General features: G+C 44.6%; 1 protein-coding gene across 4 annotated transcripts; it reads left to right on the forward strand.

Annotated features, from left to right (window-relative positions):
• The first annotated feature begins 66 nt into the window (after positions 1-66).
• LOC115129311 (kelch-like protein 3) lies at positions 67-18,353 on the forward strand. 4 transcript variants are annotated; one of them, XM_029659519.2, is made up of 15 exons: positions 67-2,080; positions 2,924-3,046; positions 4,016-4,122; positions 4,288-4,409; positions 5,604-5,766; positions 6,187-6,296; positions 8,218-8,334; positions 8,991-9,140; positions 9,487-9,604; positions 9,744-9,941; positions 11,479-11,580; positions 12,445-12,573; positions 13,505-13,645; positions 13,766-13,909; positions 14,096-18,353. In XM_029659519.2, exons 2-15 carry the CDS (start codon positions 2,973-2,975, stop codon positions 14,122-14,124), a joined length of 1,704 nt encoding a protein of 567 aa, XP_029515379.1. In that variant the 5' UTR covers positions 67-2,080; positions 2,924-2,972; the 3' UTR covers positions 14,125-18,353. The 4 variants fall into 4 exon arrangements, with proteins under 4 accessions (XP_029515379.1, XP_029515377.1, XP_029515378.1 ...); XM_029659517.2 differs by having other exon boundaries at positions 67-2,013; XM_029659518.2 differs by lacking the exon at positions 67-2,080 and adding an exon at positions 2,087-2,295.
• The last annotated feature ends 2,795 nt before the right edge of the window (positions 18,354-21,148 follow it).

Below are 21,148 nucleotides of genomic sequence, written 5' to 3' on the forward strand. Positions count from 1 at the left end.
TGCTTATGACCGTGTATTAAGCTCCTTTTTTTAAATGTCATTTTAGATGCATGCTGTTTTATCTTGTAAGCCACCTTGAACCATGTCTTGTAAACAAAGTGAAACACATGATCACATTTCAAGTTTGCTGACCCTCAGGCCAGCCAATAGCTTCTACGCTATTTTGCTAGCTAAAGCGTTGAGTGAGATAGTTAGGCTATTCACAATAGTTCACTCAAATAAAGTCATGTTGTTTAGCTTATACAAGTATTCAGACCCCTTGACTTTTCCCCACATTTTGTTACGTTACAGCCTTATTCTAAAATGGATTAAATAAATCCACATCAATCTACATACAATAGCCCAAAATGACAAAGCGAGAACAGGTTTTGAGACATTTTTGCAAATGTATAAAAAACTAAAAAGAAATATCTTATTTACATTAGTATTCAGATCCTTTGCTATGAGACTCAAAATTGAGTTCAAGTACATCCTGTTTCCATTGGTCATCATTGAGATGTTTCTAGAACTTGGGGGTCCACCTGTGGTAAATGATATTAATTGGACATGATTTGGAAAGGCACACACCTGTCTATATAATGTCTTACAGTCAGAGCAAAAACCAAGCCATTGAGGTATAATTAATTGTCCGTAGGGCTCCGAGACAGTATTGTGCCGAGGCACAGATCTGGGGAAAGGTACCAAAAAAAGTCTGCAGCTTTGATGGGCCCCAAGAACACAGTGGCCTCCATGATTCTTAAATGGAAGAAGTTTGGAATCACAATGACTCTTCCTAGAGCTGGCCGCCCGGCCAAGCTGAGCAGTCGGGGAGAAGGGCCTTGGTCAGGGAGGTGACCAAGAACCCGATGGTCACTCTGACAGAGCTCCAGAGTCCCTCTGTGGTGATGGGAGAACCTTCCATAAGGACAACCATTTCTGCAACACTCCACCAATCCGGCCTTCATGGTAGAGTGGCCAGATGGAAACCACTCCTCACTAAAAAGCACACAACAGCCCACTTGGAGTTTGCCAAAAGGCACCTAAAGGACTCTCAGACCATGAGAAAGAAGATTCTCTGGTCTGATGAAACCAAGATTGAACTCTTTGGCCTGAATGCCAAGCGTTACTTCTGGAGGAAACCTGGCAGCATCATGCTGTGGGGATGTTTTTCAGCGGCAGGGACTGGGAGACTAGTCAGGATCGAGGGAAAGATGAACGAAGCAAAGTACAGAGAGATCCTTGATGAAAACCTGCTCCAGAGTGCTTAGGACCTCAGACTGGGGCGAAGGTTAATCTTCCAAAAGGAAAATGACCCTAAGCACACAGCCAAGACAATGCAGGAGTGTCTTCGGGACAAGTCTCTGAATGTCCTTGAGTGGCCCAGCCAGAGCTCGGACTTGAACCCGATCGAACATCTCTGGAGAGACCTGAAAATAGCTGTGCAGCGACGCTCCCCATCCAACCTGACAGAGCTTGAGAAGAATGGGAGAAACTCCCCAAATACAGGTGTGCCAAGCTTGTAGCTTCACACATAAGAAGACTTGAGGCTGTCATCTCTGCCAAAGGTTATTCAACAGAGTACTGAGTAAGGGGTTTGAATTCTTAGGTAAATGTGATATTTCTGTTTTTTATTTTTAATAAATGTGCAAACATTTCTAAAAACCTGTTTTTGCTTTGTCATTATGGGGTATTGTATGTAGATTGATGAGGGGAAAAAACATTTGATCCATTTTAGAATAAGGCTGTAGGTAACAAAATGTCGTAAAAGTCAAGGGGTCTGAATATTTTCAGAATGCACTGTATGTATATCAATATTCCAAAGTTGATATGATGAATATTGATACTATTAGCTATAAAGTTATCTCGTGAATGGCTACTTTGTAACCGACTGTCCCAACGATTTCTCTTGGGTGGATTCTTCTTCTCCTCGCCCGACACTCCGTAACCTAGCAACGCGGGAGCAAGTGGAACCAAGATGTTCATCCGTGGAACAACGCTTTGCCGATTGAAATGGGGCCGCATGAAGCAGGAATGGTGACTGGGGAAAACATTCTCTACCCTTCCTTAATCAGTTCTCAGAAAATACATGTAATAGTTTAAGGTAAAAAGGAAAGAAGCAGTAACCATGGGAAGATGCTTGCTTATTATTAGCTAGGTTTATTTGTCAGCTAATGAATGAGTCAATATTCGATTATAAGCAATTTCATGCTAGTGTTGCTTTGGACTTAGTTTGGACGAGACATTTTGTGCATGTGCCCGTTGCCAGCCCCTGTACTTATTTAGCACATCTGATATCATGGATTGTATAACCTTGGGGTAAGTTGACATAATAGTCGGGATGAAAGTGTACGCTTCCGATGAATTCAGTACAGCTGTTGTCAGATTACTTGCTACATGATTTGGAGAGATTTGGCATATTCCATGATAGCTGGATGACTTGCTAGCTTAGCTAACTAACGTTACTGTACTGCACTGCCTCGTTGGTTTGTCAATGTAGTTCTAGTATTAGCAATCTAAGCGAACAGCGTGAGTAAAAGGTAGCCCAAGACAACTGTATGTTACCTACCTTACTTTGTTAGTACGTTCGTCAATAAGAGTGGCACATACTTATTGTAACGTGGTTCTAGTAACCAAGTAATGTTACTAGCTAGCGAAAGAGCTGCCAAATTACTAGCTACGAACATCAGCTGCTAAATTACTGTGTTCGCCAGTTAGCAACTGTAGCTAGCTACTGTTGAAGTATACATTACAATACTTTATTGTAATTTAAAATGCGTGTTCAGTTATTTTGAGTAACACGAACTTATCTCTAGCATTGTCTTTGGAATGACAGTGGGGTTTTGTTAATACCATTTTTGTACAAGTCAAAGGGCTGGGGTTATGATGAATGAGGTTAATGATCTTGGGTGGGCCTATTAATGTCCAGTTTATTGTCCTTGACCAGTCGAGAATCTAATGACCAGCAGCCGACCTGTGACCCCGAGGAAGATGCCATGGATGTGGGGATGCACACCTTCAACCACACCCATATGAGAAAGGCATTTCAGCTGATGAATGACATGAGGAGGTAGGTTGGTTTCACCCCTGCCTAGTATCCCCTTTTTTCATCACTGAAAATAAGCCATGTGATGGCCTTTGTAAGATGTTGATATAACCCAGTGTCATGAGACACAGTAATAGCCTTCACATTATACATAATGGCTTATCCTTGGCACCGAATAGTCTACTTGGCAATGAATGACCTAATACTACAGTAACCTCGGCACACAGCTGGAGCACTTATTTCCAGTTGACAGTTATTTATAAATCATCAGTATGATGTTGACAGTTATTTATAAATCCTCAGTATGATGTTGACAGTTATTTAGAAATCCTCAGTATGATGTTGACAGTTATTTATAAATCCTCAGTATGATGTTGACAGTTATTTATAAATCCTCAGTATGATGTTGACAGTTATTTATAAATCCTCAGTATGATGTTGACAGTTATTTATAAATCCTCAGTATGATGTTGACAGTTATTTAGAAATCGCTCAGTATGATGTTGACAGTTATTTAGAAATCCTCAGTATGATGTTGACAGTTATTTAGAAATCGCTCAGTATGATGTTGACAGTTATTTATAAATCCTCAGTATGATGTTGACAGTTATTTATAAATCCTCAGTATGATGTTGACAGTTATTTATAAATCCTCAGTATGATGTTGACAGTTATTTAGAAATCCTCAGTATGATGTTGACAGTTATTTAGAAATCCTCAGTATGATGTTGACAGTTATTTAGAAATCCTCAGTATGATGTTGACAGTTATTTAGAAATCCTCAGTATGATGTTGACAGTTATTTAGAAATCCTCAGTATGATGTTGACAGTTATTTAGAAATCCTCAGTATGATGTTGACAGTTATTTAGAAATCCTCAGTATGATGTTGATAGTTATTTAGAAATCCTCAGTATGATGTTGACAGTTATTTAGAAATCGCTCAGTATGGTGATTTGGGAAAACGCTGTTCAACCATCTTTTGTGTTTACAGTAAGAATATGCTGTGCGACGTTCTGTTGGTGGCAGGAAATGTAGAGGTGACCGCTCACAAGTTGGTGCTAGCCTCCTGCAGCCCCTACTTCTGTGCCATGTTCACAGGTATTTGTGTATATAGGCTACATTTGTAATCATTGTGAAAGCCGCGGGTCAAGTGAAAGATGTTGTGAATGTGAAGCCCACTTTATTGTGACAGTGAGATTATTTTTTTCCTCATTTCACATAAAACCTTCTCAAGTGGGTTCTCTCACTGTGTGTGGTGGACAGGGGACATGAGTGAGAGCAAAGCCCAGCAGGTGGAGATCAGGGATGTGGATGGCCAAACACTAAAAAAACTGGTGGACTATATCTATACAGCTATGATTGAAGTAACGGAGGACAACGTTCAGGTGAGCTACAGCGTCCCTAACTGTGTCCTCCGACATGTCTAAGTGCTTACAGAAGTGGAGTCAATGGATTCTTTCATGTTGCTTTGGCATTCCTTCATTGGTCTCTTCAGAATTAGACTTTTTATGTGGCATAAAGTTGTCTCTCCCTACCAGCCCTTTCCCTTTCTCCAGCATTACCAGTCTGCTCCTTCCTTCCTTGCTGTTGAGGCCAAGGTTTCTGCAGGCAGGGCTTTTCCTCTTATTATTAGCTCAGGAAATGTGCATGGAGGGAGAGGAAATGCTCTCAATGTTTGCAACATGCCTGCTTTGTGTGCGTGTGTGTGTTTGTTTTAGAATGGCTTCCAAGCCTTGTCATTAGATTGGCTCATTTTTCATTGTATGTGTGTGTGGTGCTACGGTATTTTCCATTTTAGCTCTCAGAATGTGTGGGCCACAACTGCTGAAAACACCCACTATAATAGTTAGCCTGCAGCTCCCTGTTCAGACCTAAGCGCAACAGGCAAAAATGAAATCACAGGCCTAAATTAAAGGAGAGCCTGGCTGAGTGACCTAGTTTCTGTGTGCCTGCCTGTGTGGGGATGTGGACAAATGGGAGAGCCTGTTAAAGCACACAATATTACTGAAGGACTGGCAGGCTGGAGGCTAATAAACCAGAGAAGCCAAATGTCTCCTTTAGAATTGACCACCGTGTACCACCGGTACACATCATTCTAGTTGTCCGGCTATAGTCTGAGAGCCAGGGCTGCAGAGATATCCTGTTATCCCTGCTGTCTCTGTTTTGGGTTTTTCACAGCTTAAGCTCTTATCCTAGTAAATATGTGGCTGTTTCTGACTCATTGTCCATTCTGAGTGGCACTGACATTATGGATCATGGCCCTCTAGATGAAGTTGGGGCTCCGTTTGGGTTGCCCTTAATTTTGGTATTAACCCGACTCTGGAATTGAAATAAGTTTGCCTCCCATAGATTCCTCAAACCATTGAATAGTATTCAAATCCTCTGAATTCTAATTGAAAACAGGGAGATTTGTTTGGTGTTAGAAATGAATGACAAGGAGAGCATTTACCTGCTGTGTATTCTATTAATTGACCAAATGATATTGTCTTGTATTGGGCCCGCCTTCTCTCTATGATGGCTGAACTGAGAGTATCCAGTCTCTTGCTGCGTGTTCTGATCCCTGTGTTGTGTCTCTGTAGGTGCTCCTGCCTGCAGCCAGCCTCCTGCAGCTGATGGACGTGAGGCAGGTGTGCTGCGAGTTCCTGCAGAGCCAGCTGCACCCCACCAACTGTCTGGGCATTCAAGCCTTCGCCGACCTCCACACCTGCACACAGCTCCTCAACCAGTCCCATGCCTACTCTGGTTAGTGGAGCCCCACCTCACTTTTACGTTTCACCAGGCAGAGAGTGTAAGCTTAGCGGAGGGGATGGAGAAACTGCCCTCTGTCTTGGTCAGTCAGTATGAACAGATTGCCGTTAAAAAGCATACAGTGGGTATTTATGACAGACTACTTTGAGCTTCAAGTGAAGGGAGTTCTTGCCTCGACTGCTTTTAGAAGATGTGACCCACCCTGGTTCTGTTTTGCATGGACCTCGTTCTGCTCAAACCTTGTAACCCATCTAAATGTCAATAGAATATCAAATTTGACCTTATGTTGTAGAGACGTGGTAAACTGCTGGGGCTTGCTGGCCGTACGCTGATAACCTTTGTCATTGCTCAGGGGTGTAACAGACCGTGAACAGTCTAGTTGTCTGTCTAACTGTGTGCTTGTTTGTTTAACAGAGCAGCATTTTTCCGAGGTGATGCTGGGAGAGGAGTTTATGGGCCTGTCTCTGCAGCATGTGTGCGGTCTCATATCCAGCGACAAACTCACCGTGTCCACAGAGGAGAAGGTAGGCCAGCCACCAGAACATCCCAAACCAACCCCTTCTTTTCTGTTCAGGGACAATGCAGGCTCATATCCTATTCTAACCTGTGAAGTGAGGATTGTGGCAACTCCTTCTTCTCTTTGCTATCAATGAGCTCAGTACAGCTCAGCTCTCAATCTCTCTCCTCCTGGTCTTCCTCAGACAACACTTATCATAACAACAGGCTTCCCATCACTCACCATGACAATAGACTTCCCATCTCTCACCATGACAATAGACTTCCCATCTCTCACCATGACAATAGACTTCCCATCTCTCACCATGACAATAGACTTCCCATCTCTCACCATGACAATAGACTCCCCATCTCTCACCATGACAATAGACTTCCCATCTCTCACCATGACAATAGACTTCCCATCTCTCACCATGACAATAGACTTCCCATCTCTCACCATGACAATAGACTTCCCATCTCTCACCATGACAATAGACTTCCCATCTCTCACCATGACAATAGACTTCCCATCTCTCACCATGACAATAGACTCCCCATCTCTCACCATGACAATAGACTCCCCATCTCTCACCATGACAATAGACTCCCCATCTCTCACCATGACAATAGACTCCCCATCTCTCACCATGACAATAGACTCCCCATCTCTCACCATGACAATAGACTCCCCATCTCTCACCATGACAATAGACTCCCCACTCACCATCTAGACTCCCCACCATGACAATAGACTCCCCATCTCTCACCATGACTAGACCCCATCTCTCACCATGACAATAGACTCCCCATCTCTCACCATGACAATAGACTCCCCATCTCTCACCATGACAATAGACTCCCCATCTCTCACCATGACAATAGACTCCCCATCAATCACCATAACAACATATCCGACTCCCGATCGCTCCCCGTGACGGCAGAGTCCCCGTCCTGCTGTAATAGAGGACAGCCCTGTCACAAACAGCCTGGTCCCAGTCGCAGAGTGACTTACCACAGAGGGAGAGAGAGCTGTACCTGAGCTGTTACTGCTGCTACTGCTGTTGCTACTGCTGATACTCTTGCTGCTACTCCGACTGCTGCTACTGATGCTGATGCTGTTGCTACTCCTACTGCTATTGCTACTCCTGCTGGCACTACTGCTGGCACTACTGCTGGCACTACTGCTGGCACTACTGCTACTCTTGCTGTTGCTATTGCTGTGGCTACTCCTACTGTTGCTGTTGCTACTCCTACTGCTGGCACTACTGCTGGCACTACTGCTACTCTTGCTGTTGCTATTGCTGTGGCTACTCCTACTGTTGCTGTTGCTACTCCTACTGCTGGTACTACTGCTGGCACTACTGCTACTCTTGCTGTTGCTATTGCTGTGGCTACTCCTACTGTTGCTGTTGCTACTCCTACTGCTGGTACTACTGCTGTTACTACTGCTGGCACTACTGCTGGCACTACTGCTGTTACTACTGCTGGCACTACTGCTGGCACTACTGCTGTTACTACTGCTGGTACTACTGCTGGCACTACTGCTGGTACTACTGCTGGTACTACTGCTGGCACTACTGCTGTTACTACTGCTGGTACTACTGCTGCGGACCCACCACTCCAGGCCTCAGGCTCCACTTGCTAATGTGCTTACAAAGCAAAGTAGCCTCCTCCTCTTCAACCGATGTACACAGCAACATGACACCAGCCCTGTCTCTATCTGGCCTCCGTCTCCTATCTATCCATTCACAGCTCTGATCCTCTATCTTCAGGGATTAGAGCAGGAGAGTGGAGGAGCAGGTTGGATGAGAAATAGCGAGGGATGGTAGATGGCTGTCTCAGTCTGTGTTCAGATAAAGGAGGGGAGTCAGCACAAGTTAGATCCAGTTCCTGTTCCCCTCTTGGTGAATGTAATTAACCCTTTGTGTTCTCTCTCTCTCTCCTCAGGTATTTGAGGCCATTGTTGCATGGATAAAGCACGACAAGGAGGCTCGTCTGGAGCACATGCCAAAGCTGATGGAGCACGTTCGTCTGCCACTACTGTCCAGAGATTACCTAGTACAGGTGGGTCCTACTGTCCAGAGATGACCTAGTACAGGAGGGTCCTACTGTCCAGAGATGACCTAGTACAGGTGGGTCCTACTGTCCAGAGATGACCTAGTACAGGTGGGTCCTACTGTCCAGAGATGACCTAGTACAGGTGGGTCCTACTGTCTAGAGATGACATAGTACAGGTGGGTACTACGGTCCAGAGATGACCTAGTACAGGTGGGTCCTACGGTCCAGAGATGACCTAGTACAGGTGGGTCCTACTGTCCAGAGATGACCTAGTACAGGTGGGTCCTACGGTCCAGAGATGACCTAGTACAGGTGGGTCCTACTGTCCAGAGATGACCTAGTACAGGTGGGTCCTACTGTCCAGAGATGACCTAGTACAGGTGGGTCCTACTGTCTAGAGATGACATAGTACAGGTGGGTCACTCAGCACCACCATTCACCTTGTTGTCAGATAGCATGAATAATTAATCAAGCATCCACATGCTCCATCATACAAATCAAACTGTGATATCTGAAAACCCACTGCATTGTTTTATTCAAGATGGTGTACTTGACAGATGGTGTACTTGACAGATGGTGTACTTGACAGATGGTGTACTTGACAGATGGTGAACTTGTTCCATGTGTCTGTATTGCTCACTGAGCTGTGTCCTGTGGAGCAGATAGTGGAGAAGGAGGCCTTGATCAAGAACAACAACTCCTGTAAGGACTTCCTGATCGAGGCCATGAAGTACCACCTCCTACCCGCTGACCAGCGCCACCTCATCAAGACCGACCGGACACGCCCACGCACGCCTATCAGCATGCCCAAGGTCAGACAACACTTGCATCACACATGGACACACACACACACATTTGTTTTACTATCCTTGTGGGGACCAAAACATTTATTCCAATAAAACCTTTAAAATAAAATCTTATTTTCCTTAACATAACCTTAACCCCTATCTCCTAACTCTAAACCTAACCCCTAAGCCTAAATTAGCCTTTTTTACTTTACTTGTGGGGAACTGGGAAATGTCCCCACGAGTGAGAATGTTTCTTGTTTTACTATCCTTGTGGGGATTTCCGGTGCCCTCAAGGGGAACAATACAAGCTCACACACACAGTTATTCATGCCCACTGACTGAACCAACCGGAGCCCTATCGTTGTGTTAGGTGATGATAGTGGTGGGTGGGCAGGCTCCTAAGGCCATCCGTAGTGTGGAGTGCTATGACTTCCAGGAGGACCGCTGGTACCAGGTGGCTGACCTGCCGTCCAGACGCTGTCGAGCAGGTAAACACACCTCCCTCTGGCCGCTGCTACCTCTGAAATCACACACTCCTCTCTGACTTGTCTGTTCTACTGGGCAAACCTAAAAGCTTTTAATATCTCTCTCTCTCCTCTCTCTCTCCTCTTGCTCTCTCTCTCTCAGGTGTGGTGTTCATGGCAGGGAGGGTGTACGCTGTGGGAGGCTTCAACGGCTCGTTGCGGGTCAGGACGGTGGACATGTACGACGGGATGAGAGACCAGTGGACCACAGTTCCCAGCATGCAAGAGCGGCGCAGCACTCTGGGGGCAGCCGTGCTGGGGGACCTGCTCTACGCTGTGGGGGGCTTCGACGGGAGCACAGGTACACAGTCCTACACCGCTCTTCTCCCCTTGCATCACCACTGCCCAAGACCAGTGTGTAGTCTAAGAAAGTGTGTTGTCTAAGTGTCCCAGCAGTCCTTTGAGAGGCAGTGGAGCGTGTTGCAGTGTGACTGAATGGAGCAGGGAACAGTAGTACCCCCAGGATGAATGTCTAGATTGTGTGGTTGGGCACAGTGGTGATGTCACCCTGACTCTATGTGATGAGAGAGAATTAGTGTTACTGATACAGTGGAGAGGAAAGAGGACAGGGGAGAGGAGAGAGAATTAGTGTTACTGATACAGTGGAGAGGACAGGGGAGAGGAGAGAGAATTAGTGTTACTGATACAGTGGAGAGGACAGGAGAGAGGAGAGAGCATTAGTGTTACTGATACAGTGGAGAGGAAAGAGGACGGGAGAGGAGAGAGCATTAGTGTTACTGATACAGTGGAGAGGAAAGAGGACAGGAGAGAGGAGAGAGCATTAGTGTTACTGATACAGTGGAGAGGAAAGAGGACAGGGGAGAGGAGAGAGAATTAGTGTTACTGATACAGGGGAGAGGAAAGAGGACAGGGGAGAGGAGAGAGAATTAGTGTTACTGATACAGTGAAGAGGACAGGGGAGAGGAGAGAGCATTAGTGTTACTGATACAGGGGTGAGGAAAGAGGACAGGGGAGAGGAGAGAGAATTAGTGTTACTGATACAGTGAAGAGGACAGGGAGAGGAGAGAGCATTAGTGTTACTGATACAGGGGAGAGGAAAGAGGACAGGGGAGAGGAGAGAGAATTAGTGTTATTGATACAGTGAAGAGGACAGGGGAGAGGAGAGAGCATTAGTGTTACTGATACAGTGGAGAGGAAAGAGGACAGAGGAGAGAGAATTAGTGTTACTGATACAGGGGAGAGGAAAGAGGAGAGGAAAGATGACAGGGGAGAGGACAGGGGAGAGGAAAGAGGACAGGGGAGAGGACAGGGGAGAGGAAAGAGGACAGGGGAGAGGAGAGAGCATTAGTGTTACTGATACAGGGGAGAGGAAAGAGGACAGGGGAGAGGAGAGAGCATTAGTGTTACTGATACAGGGGAGAGGAAAGAGGACAGGGAAGAGGAGAGAGCATTAGTGTTACTGATACAGGGGAGAGGAAAGAGGACAGGGGAGAGGAGAGAGCATTAGTGTTACTGATACAGTGGAGAGGAAAGAGGACAGGGAAGAGGAGAGAGAATTAGTGTTACTGATACAGAGGAGAGGAAAGAGGACAGGGAAGAGGAGAGAGCATTAGTGTTACTGATACAGAGGAGAGGAAAGAGGACAGAGGAGAGGAGAGAGCATTAGTGTTACTGATACAGTGGAGAGGAAAGAGGACAGGGAAGAGGAGAGAGCATTAGTGTTACTGATACAGAGGAGAGGAAAGAGGACAGGAGAGAGGAGAGAGCATTAGTGTTGGCCAAGTGTTGTGCCCTGCTTTCAGAAGGTAATTTAGAGCTGCTTTTTTAACTCTTTCTTCTCGCCCTTTTCCCTCCTTCCTTTTCTCCCTCCGTCTCAGGCCTGTCGTCAGTGGAGACCTACAGCTATAAGACCAATGAGTGGATGTTTGTTGCTCCCATGAACACGAGACGCAGTAGTGTCGGAGTGGGAGTGGTGGATGGTAAGAGAAGAATAGTGTCAACAGTGCTTTTTATGAGCTTCTCCTCAGTGTCTATATAGAGCTTCTCCCCAGTGTCTATATAGAGCTTCTCCCCAGTGTCTATATAGAGCTTCTCCCCAGTGTCTATATAGAGCTTCTCCCCAGTGTCTATATAGAGCTTCTCCCCAGTGTCTATATAGAGCTTCTCCTCAGTGTCTATATAGAGCTTCTCCTCAGTGTCTATATAGAGCTTCTCCTCAGAGTATACCAAACATTAGGAACACCTTAATAGTGAGTTGCACCCCCACACCCCCTCCTCAGAACAGCCTCAATTCACTGGGACATGGACTCTAAAAGGTATTGAAGGTGTTCCACAGAGATGCTTGCCCATGTTGACTACAATGTTTCCCACATTTGTCAAGTTGTCTGGATGGACCATTTTTGATACACATGGGAAACTGTCGAGTGTTAAAAACCCAGCAGCGTTGCAGTTCTGGACACAAACTTGTGCGCTTGGTACCTTCTAACATACCCCGTTCAAAGGCACTTACATTCTTGGTCTTGCCCATTCACCCTCTGAATAGCACATATACACAATGCATGTCTCAATTGTCTCAAGGCTTAAAGCTTATTTAACCTTCATTTACACTGATTGAAGTGGATTTAACAAGTTACATCAATAAGGGATCATAGCTTTTACCTGGATTCACCTGGTCAGTCTATGTCATGGAAAGAGCAGGTGTTCCTAATGTTTTGTCCACTTAGTGTCTATAGTGTTTCTGTGCCTGTGTATTTGTCAGTTTCCTGTCTGCGGTTGTACTTTGAGCATCTCTTTGTATGTGTTCCTCGTTGTATTCCTCAGTGGGTGTGTATTGTGTTGTACAGGGAAGCTGTATGCGGTGGGTGGCTACGACGGGGCGTCACGGCAGTGTCTCAGCACGGTGGAGGAGTACAACCCAGTCAGTAACCAGTGGGGCTACATGGCTGACATGAGCACCAGACGCAGCGGAGCAGGTGCAGACAGTCGTCACCATCAACAACCCTCTCCTTATCACAGACTAGCTATCCTACGTGTGTAGAAGCAGGCAATGCTACCTCTGTGCCGCACAGACACACTGCACTCACACTGTCAGTGTCCACAGAGACATGGGAGTGCTGTGACTTTAAGTCCAGGGAATGTGTAATGGAGCTGTGCAGTATGATATGTGGTATAGGACTATATATAGAGTTGTAATGGGCTCGACTAACCTCACACAGTCACTCTTAATCTCTACAGAGATCCTTGGAAATAGGCAAGGTGTCACAAGACCCAAGGTCTTGTACATAAAAATGTTCTATTGGGATGGTTTCTCTCTTTCCCAAAGGGTTCTGTTGTGTATTTTCCCTCCCGTTCTGTTAGCTTGGTTTTGTGAGAGTGTCTCTGTCTCAGTGAAGGTTGTTGTTCTGAATGTGATCTGGTGGAGGTCCATTGGCCTCTCTGTGTGTGAGCCTCCTGGCTCTGAATGTGTGTGAGTGTCCTGTGCTCATTGTGCAGTCTGCTCAGCTGGCCAGAGGAAGTAGCACCAACACAATGCAGCCCGTTGATTCCTATGGACACTGCCTGGGTTCATCCAGGACTCTACTGCTAACTAACTTACTGGCCCATTAGCTAGGAAGGAACAGCACAACCATATCAGTGAAAATGAGACAATACAGGATGTGGTTTTAATGCACTGCAAGCAATATTTTCTTTGCGTAGGCATACACCAATCTAAACCCAATGAGCACTGAAATAAGATAATTGCCGTAGAGGTAGATGGCCCACTTCACAAGAGAATTACTGGGAGTGATCGCTCCTCCTTGTGGGTAGTTAATGGACTGCAGTTATTGCTGGGAAACATCTGTAGCTTGTGCAAGTATATGTGTTTGTGGGAATAGATATAACCAGACGTGTGTGTGTGTGCAGGTGTTGGGGTGCTAAGTGGGCAGCTGTATGCAGCAGGGGGTCATGATGGGCCCCTGGTGAGGAAGAGTGTGGAGGTGTACGACCCACCTAGTAACACCTGGAGACAGGTGTGTGACATGAACATGTGTCGGAGGAACGCTGGTGAGTAGTCTGATGCAACACACACACACTCCCCTATGCCCAAATGTTCTGCATATCATTGTCTCTAGAGTGTGTGTGTGTGTGTGTGACTCACTAACCTCATCCCCTGTGTTCATGCAGGTGTGTGTGCTATAAACGGACTGCTGTATGTGATTGGAGGAGACGACGGCTCTTGTAACCTCTCCTCAGTGGAGTATTACAACCCTGCCACAGACAAGTGGAGCCTCATACCCACCAACATGAGAAACGGCCGAAGCTATGCAGGTAACCTTTCACCTTTTACCTTTCATACCACCTTTCAAATGCTTGTCTCTGCATCCAAACTCAGAACCTTCTCCTTTGAAGAATTAAGACATGTTGGTCGTGAGATGGTTTGGTGTTGAATGTGTTATGCTGCATTTAGTGTGTTATTAATCGTTGTCCTGATATACCCTGCTATATCCACTCAAGGTGTATCCGTTATAGACAAGCCTTTATGACTATCAGGCCCCGACGGCAGCAGGACCCCACAGCCACAGGTAGCAATCAAAGGGAGCCACACAGACGTCTGATTTCACAGTCAACTCCATGGAGTAACACTAGCCTGACGGGTGGCTCAGGAGGGAGACCCCAGCCTGGACAGTGCTCTGTGGAGCTGCAGTCTCAGCCCTGTAACTGTAACTGCATTCCTTCCAGGCAGAGTGGACTTGAGAGAGACATTGGTTTCCATGGTCAAAATGACCCCAAGACTCAACAAATCTGCCTGGATCAGAGTGTCTTAAGACTGGAGGGGGCCTGTTTTCCTTCAGCCTCACAGGGGGCCATTTAGCTACATTAGTATTAGGAGGGCCTCACTCCCCTCGGACTCCTTACAACTGATCAGAGGGGGAAATAAACTGGCCTTGTTTTAAGGGATGGACTAAATGAGCTAGGACCAAGAAGGTTGTTGATTGGCCTGGGAAACTAGACTGCAGTCAGTCTGCGGTGTGGGACTGTGACCGTGCAGACACACATTGTGCTAACACAGGCCTCTCAAACCAACAATGAGCTCTGGCAGTGTTGTAGGACTTGAGTCTGACTCAAGTCCTGATTTTTTTTTTGTATTTGCACTTGGACTGGATAGGCTACTATAATAAGGAGAATATTAGCAGCACTGGGTGCGCAGAGCATCTTGGGTTCTGTTCTCTAGCAGTGGGAAGGACGTGCCACACACAGCCTACATCAGCTGGTGAGCTGCGGGGGAGCAAGACCGGAAGGCAGGCGCCGCCTCCAATCATTGGCCGCTACACATCGCGCAAGCAACTTTCTTGTTTCCCCATAACCATTAGTCACCAGCTTACTATTTAGCTTTGCCTGGTTAAGAAACACAAACTGGTTTTTGAAATGTAAAACAGTACTAGTGTTGAGTTTAATAGTAAACAACATTGTAGCTATTTGTCTCTCTCTCTACCCTGAGGATAGAGAAGTAAGTTGTCTTTGAATTTGTCGTCTCGCTCTAGCCGCCCACTTTCCCCCCTGCATCCCATCGCCAGGGGTGTGTTCATTACGGAAACTGTTTACTGTTTAAGAACCAGGGGTGTATTCATTACGGAAACTGTTTACTGTTTAAGAACCAGGGGTGTATTCATTACGGAAACTGTTTACTGTTTAAGAACCAGGGGTGTATTCATTACGGAAACTGTTTACTGTTTAAGAACCAGGGGTGTATTCGTTACGGAAACCACTTACAGTTTAAGAACCAAATGGAGAAAAGGAAACTGGGAGGGAAGTACCTGAATTTGTCCAATAGAAACTCTTGTTTGCGGTTTCCGTTTGGAGTAAATTATTTGGAAAAGTTTTGCAACAGAATCGGTTTAATGGTTATACCTCTGGTTCTGACAAGTCTCCCTTTAGTTTTCATTCTGCAATAAAAAAACAAATCAAATATCAGTGGGCAGTAGCTGAGAGCCTGACTTAATTTATGTAGTAAATAAGTAGTGAAACACAGGTATAGAGTAGAACTTGTGAGGTAGTGATGATTAGTAAGTGAGGTTTATTTTCTTCATGAGGGAGTGGTGATAATCAGCCATTTGGTGGCAACTAGAAACAATGGCTTAATAAGACCTATTATAAATTGATGGACTAGTGACTTGACTCATGACTTGAATTTTACTCGGACTTCAGCCATAGGGACTCGTGACTTGACTCGGACTCGAGCACAGGGGACTTGGGACTCGAGCACAGGGGACTTGGGACTCGAGCACAGGGGACTTGGGACTCGAGCACAGGGGACTTGGGACTCGAGGTTTAGTGACTCGACCACTGATGTAGAAATGCCCTGATGATCAGGTCAGTCTCTCTGTTCTCGATTGGAGACCTATGGACTGCAGGACTGCGGCACTATGGTCACTACCAAGGTGAAACCAACAGGCTTTCACTGTCTGCAGCCTGATTGGGCGCTCCCTTTTTAATATCACCTGTGCTACTGGTCTGAAGAACTCAGCAGGCAGACTGGAGGACCAACCTGGACCAGCATTTACCAGGAGCCACATGCCTCAAATACAATTTCCAATTTTAAATCGATATTGTATTTTTTCGCATATTTAAATGGGCTGCAATGGGGCACCATGTTAATGTAGTGTTTTAAATGCACTGTAAAGACAACTGCAAAGTGATACCCAAGATACACTCAGTCTTAACTTGGCGCGCTCTATGTGCCATACTGTTTTCATAATGTGTCTGGGGGTTTGTTCACAAACCTTGTCTCGCTCTGAAGGAGAAGTGCCAAATTGATGCAAAAACAACGTTAGACAATGAACACCGTGTGTAAGAATGAATGCATTATCACCTTTTTGTTTTGTATTAAGCTAATTTACTGTAACATGAGCAAAATACTACTGTATAACTTCTGGATCAGGGCCAATAATTCTGGTTAACATTATTTCAAGCTCAGAACATCTTTTACCAGGGTTGGGTTAAATTCCATTTCAATTAAATGTTCTCTTTTTGAATAATAATGAATCTCTTGACTTGAAGTGGAGTTGACCCCTACTGTCTTTTTCTACACCTAGCCTAAACTGTCATTTTTTTCACTGAGATTCTGGTATTTTAAATTATTCTATATACTGCACAATCTGTAGGTTTACTATAGTTAGCCACCCCAGAGCAATGTTGAAATATGCAGGACATATGCAACTTGTATAATGTTAATAAGTATATTAAATATTTGATCAAGGTCAGTGAAATATTTTCTAAGGTTTATTGTGGATATTAAATGATAGTACCACCTTTAGAATTCTTTTGAGCATCAGTCCTCTGTTCAGGGAGTGGTTCCATTTGGGTACATGGTTACGGTGGTTCCATTTGGGTACATGGTTACGGTGGTTCCATTTGGGTACATGGTTACGGTGGTTGCATTTGGGTACATGGTTACGGTGGTTCCATTTGGGTACATGGTTACGGTGGTTGCATTTGGGTACATGGTTACGGTGGTTCCATTACTGTACATGGTTACGATGGTTCCATGAGGATACATGGTTGTGGTGGTTCTATTTGGAAACGTGGTTGTGGTGGTTCTATTTGGAAACGTGGTTATGATGGTTCTATTTGGAAACGTGCTTATGGTGGTTCTATTTGGAAACGTGCTTATGGTGGTTCTATTTGGAAACGTGCTTATGGTGGTTCTATTTGGAAACGTGCTTATGGTGGTTCTATTTGGAAACGTGCTTATGGTGGTTCTATTTGGAAACGTGCTTATGGTGGTTCTATTTGGAAACGTGCTTATGGTGGTTCTATTTGGAAACGTGATTATGGTGGTTCTATTTGGAAACTTGGTTATGGTGGTTCTATTTGGAAACGTGCTTATGGTGGTTCTATTTGGAAACGTGCTTATGGTGGTTCTATTTGGAAACGTGCTTATGGTGGTTCCATTTTTCATTTGAATTTCTAGAACATTTGACTCTCTTCATAGAACCAAGGTCCCTTCCAAATCACCATGAGCAGTTTTACTTTACACTTTCAATGCTACTGAAATGAACCTGGCTTTTTATTAACTTTGGACTATGCAGCTGACTGTGAGCCACCATTGTAAGATGTGGATTGGTAGGAGGTGTGTGTGTGTGTGTGTGTGTGTGTGTGTGTGTGTGTGTGTGTGTGTGTGATTCAGACTGGGAGTGTATGAGGATAACATCTGTAGTTGTCAGTAACTTTATTAGTGAATGCCATCAGCTCAGCAGCCATGTTTGTGGCCTTGTACATTACATTTCAAGCCACTTGTCATACGGAATGTAGGGCTACTTTCTGTATTGGTGGGAATAGTAATACACCGTATATTATTACTAGCTATCTACAGCATGTCACTGACAATCCTAGACTGAGCAGGGTCACAGGGGGAAGATCTCAATTGCATACTCCGTGTCCTCTCTCCTTGTCTCCTTCTCAAAACCCATTGGATGAGAAAGCCATAGGACCCTCCCCTCTGACCTTCTCATCCAATGGGATTTGAGGAGAGAGGACGCAAGGAGTATGCAATTGAGATCTTCCCAGGGTCCCTCTGGAGAGGTGTGGTCAGAGGTCAGAGCTGGACCACTCAGGGACCTGCACTGAGCCTGCATAACAACACCAGCCTGGGTTTACAGACCATGGGTGTCCAAAACCCTGTATGGCCTTACTGCGTCCATTCCACCCAACCTGTCCTCATATATCTTCAGCTGCTCGGTTTATGACCAATAAAAATGGCCTTGCATTTTAAGTGGGGGAAGTGTGGCCTTGAATCATTGTCTAACAGTGCGGAACATTAACACGATACTGTATGGGATCTTAGGATTCAGTAGGGACTGTGTGTGGTGTTAATCTTTATATACAGTACCAGTCAAAAGTTTGGACACACCTATTCATTCAAGGGTTTTTCTTTATTTTTACTATTTTCTACATTGTAGAATAATAGTGAAGACATCAAACTATGAAATAACACATGTAGTAGTCAAAGTGTTAAACAAATCCAAATATATTTTTATTTGAGAGCTTTCAAAATTGCTACCCTTTGCCTTGATGACAACTTTGCACACTCTTGGCATTCTCTCAACCGGATTCATGAGGCAGTCACCTAGAATGGATTTCAATTAACAGGTGTGCCTTGTTAAAAGTTAATTTGTGGAATTTATTTCCTTAATGCGTTTGAGCCAATCAGTGACAAGGTAGGGTTGGTATACAGAAGATAGCCCTATTTGGTAAAATACCAAGTCCATATTATCGCAAGAACAGTTCAAATAAGCAGAGAGAAACGACAGTCCCTCTTTACTTTAAGACATGAAGGTCAGTCAATCTGGAAATTTCAAGAACTTTGAAAGTTACTTCAAGTGCTATGATGAAGCTGATTCTCATGAGGACCGCCACAGGAAAGGAAGTAAAATAAAATTGTATTTGTCACATGCGCCGAATACAACAGGTAGTAAAATGCTTACTTACAAGCCCTTAACCAACAATGCAGTTTTAAGAAAATAAATAAATAAATATATAAAAGTAACAAATAATTAAAGACCAGCAGTAAAATAAGAACAGCGAGGCTCTATACAGATGGTACCGGTACGGAGTCAATGTGTGGGGGCACAGATTAGTCGAGGTAATATGAACATGTAGGTCGAGTTATTAAAGTGCCTATGCATAGATAAAAGAGAGTAGCAGCAGCGTTACCTCTCCTGCAGAGGTTAAGTTCATTACCAGCCTCAGAAATTGCAGCCCAAATAAAAGCTTCACAGAGTTCAAGTAACAGACACGTCACCATCTACTGTTCTGAGGAGACTGCGTGAATCAGGGATTCATGGTCGAAATGCTGCAAAGAAACCACTACTAAAGGACACCAATAAGAAGAGACTTGCTTGGGCCAAGAAACATGACCAATGAACATTAGACCAGTGTAAATTCTGGTTCCAACCACCTTGTCTTTGTGAGAGGCAGAGTAGGTGAACTGATGATCTCTGCATATGCGGTTCCCGCCGTAAAGCATGGAGGAGGAGGTGTGATGGTGTGGGTGTGGTTTGCTGGTGACATTGAGTTATTTAGAATTCAAGGCACACTTAACCAGCATGGCTACCACAGCATTCTGCAGCGATACACCATCCCATCTGGTTTGGGCTTAGTGAGACTATCATTTGTTTTTGTCAACAGGACAATGACTCAACCCACCTCCAGGCTGTGTAAGAGCTATTTGACCAAGAATTAGAGTGATGGAGTGCTGCATCAGATGACTTGGTGTCCACAATCACCCAACCTCAACCCATTTGAGATGGTTTGGGATGAGTTGGACCGCAGAGTGAAGGGAAAGCAGGGAACTCTTTCAAGACTGTTGGAAAAGCATTCCTCATGAAGCTGGTTGAGAGAATGCCCAGACTGTACAAAGCTGTCATCAAGGCAAAGTGTGGCTACTTTGAAGAATCTAAAATAGATTTGAATTTAAAAAAAAAAACTTTTTGGGTTAATACAAGATTCCATATGTGTCATTTCATAGTTTGGATGTCTTCACTATTATTCTACAATGTAGAAGATAGTAAAAATAAAGACCCTTGAATGAATAGGTGTGTCCAAACTTTTGACTGGTACTGTGTAACTGAATAAATACAGTTGAAGTCGGAAGTTTACATACACTTAGGTTGGAGTCATTAAAACTCATTTTTCAACCACTCCACAAATTTCTTAAACTATAGTTTTGGCAAGTCAGTTAGGACATCTACTTTGTGCATGACACATTATTTTTCCAACAATTGTTTACAGACAGATTATTTCACTTATAATTCACTGTATCACAATTCCAGTGGGTCAGAAGTTTACATACACTAAGTTGACTGTGCCTTTAAATCCCTTGGAGAATTCCAGAAAAGATTGTCATGGCTTTAGAAGCTTCATATAGGCTAATTGACATAATTTGAGTCAATTGGAGGTGTACCTGTGGATGTATTTCAAGGCCTACCTTCAAACTCAGTGCCTCTTTGCTTGACATCATGGGAAAATCAAAAGAAATCAGCCAAGACCTCAGAAAAAAAATTGTAGACCTCCACAATTCTGTTTCATCCTTGGGAGCAATTTCCAAACGCCTGAAGGTACCATGTTCATCTGTACAAACAATAGTATGCAAGTATAAACACCATGGGACCACGCAGCCGTCATACCGCTCAGGACGCGTTCTGTCTCCTAGAGATGAAGGTACTTTGGCGTGAAAAGTGCAAATCAATCCCAGAACAACAGCAAAGGACCTTGTTAAGATGCTGGAGGAAACGGGTACAAAATTATCTATATCCACAGTAAAACGAGTCCTTTATCGACATAACCTGAAAGGCCGTTCAGCAAGGAAGAAGCCACTGCTCCAAATCCGCCATAAAAAAGTACTTTTTGGAGAAATGTCCTCTGGTCTGATGAAACAAAAATAGAACTGTTTGGCCATAATGACCATCGTTATGTTTGGAGGAAAAAGGGGGAGGCTTGCAAGCCGAAGAACACCATCCCAACCGTGAAGCACGTGGGTGGCAGCATCATGTTGTGGGGGTGTTTTGC

This window comes from Oncorhynchus nerka, linkage group LG5, assembly GCF_034236695.1.
Source record: "Oncorhynchus nerka isolate Pitt River linkage group LG5, Oner_Uvic_2.0, whole genome shotgun sequence".
Classification (NCBI taxonomy): Eukaryota; Metazoa; Chordata; class Actinopteri; order Salmoniformes; family Salmonidae; genus Oncorhynchus; species Oncorhynchus nerka.

Coding starts and splice junctions, on each gene's coding strand:
- LOC115129311 (XM_029659517.2), top strand. CDS start 1,955: ATGTTCATCCGTGGAACAACGCTTTGCCGATTGAAATGGGGCCGCATG. Junction 11,581..12,444: donor CGGAGTGGGAGTGGTGGATG/GTAAGAGAAGAA, acceptor TGTGTTGTACAG/GGAAGCTGTATGCGGTGGGT. Junction 13,646..13,765: donor CATGTGTCGGAGGAACGCTG/GTGAGTAGTCTG, acceptor GTGTTCATGCAG/GTGTGTGTGCTATAAACGGA.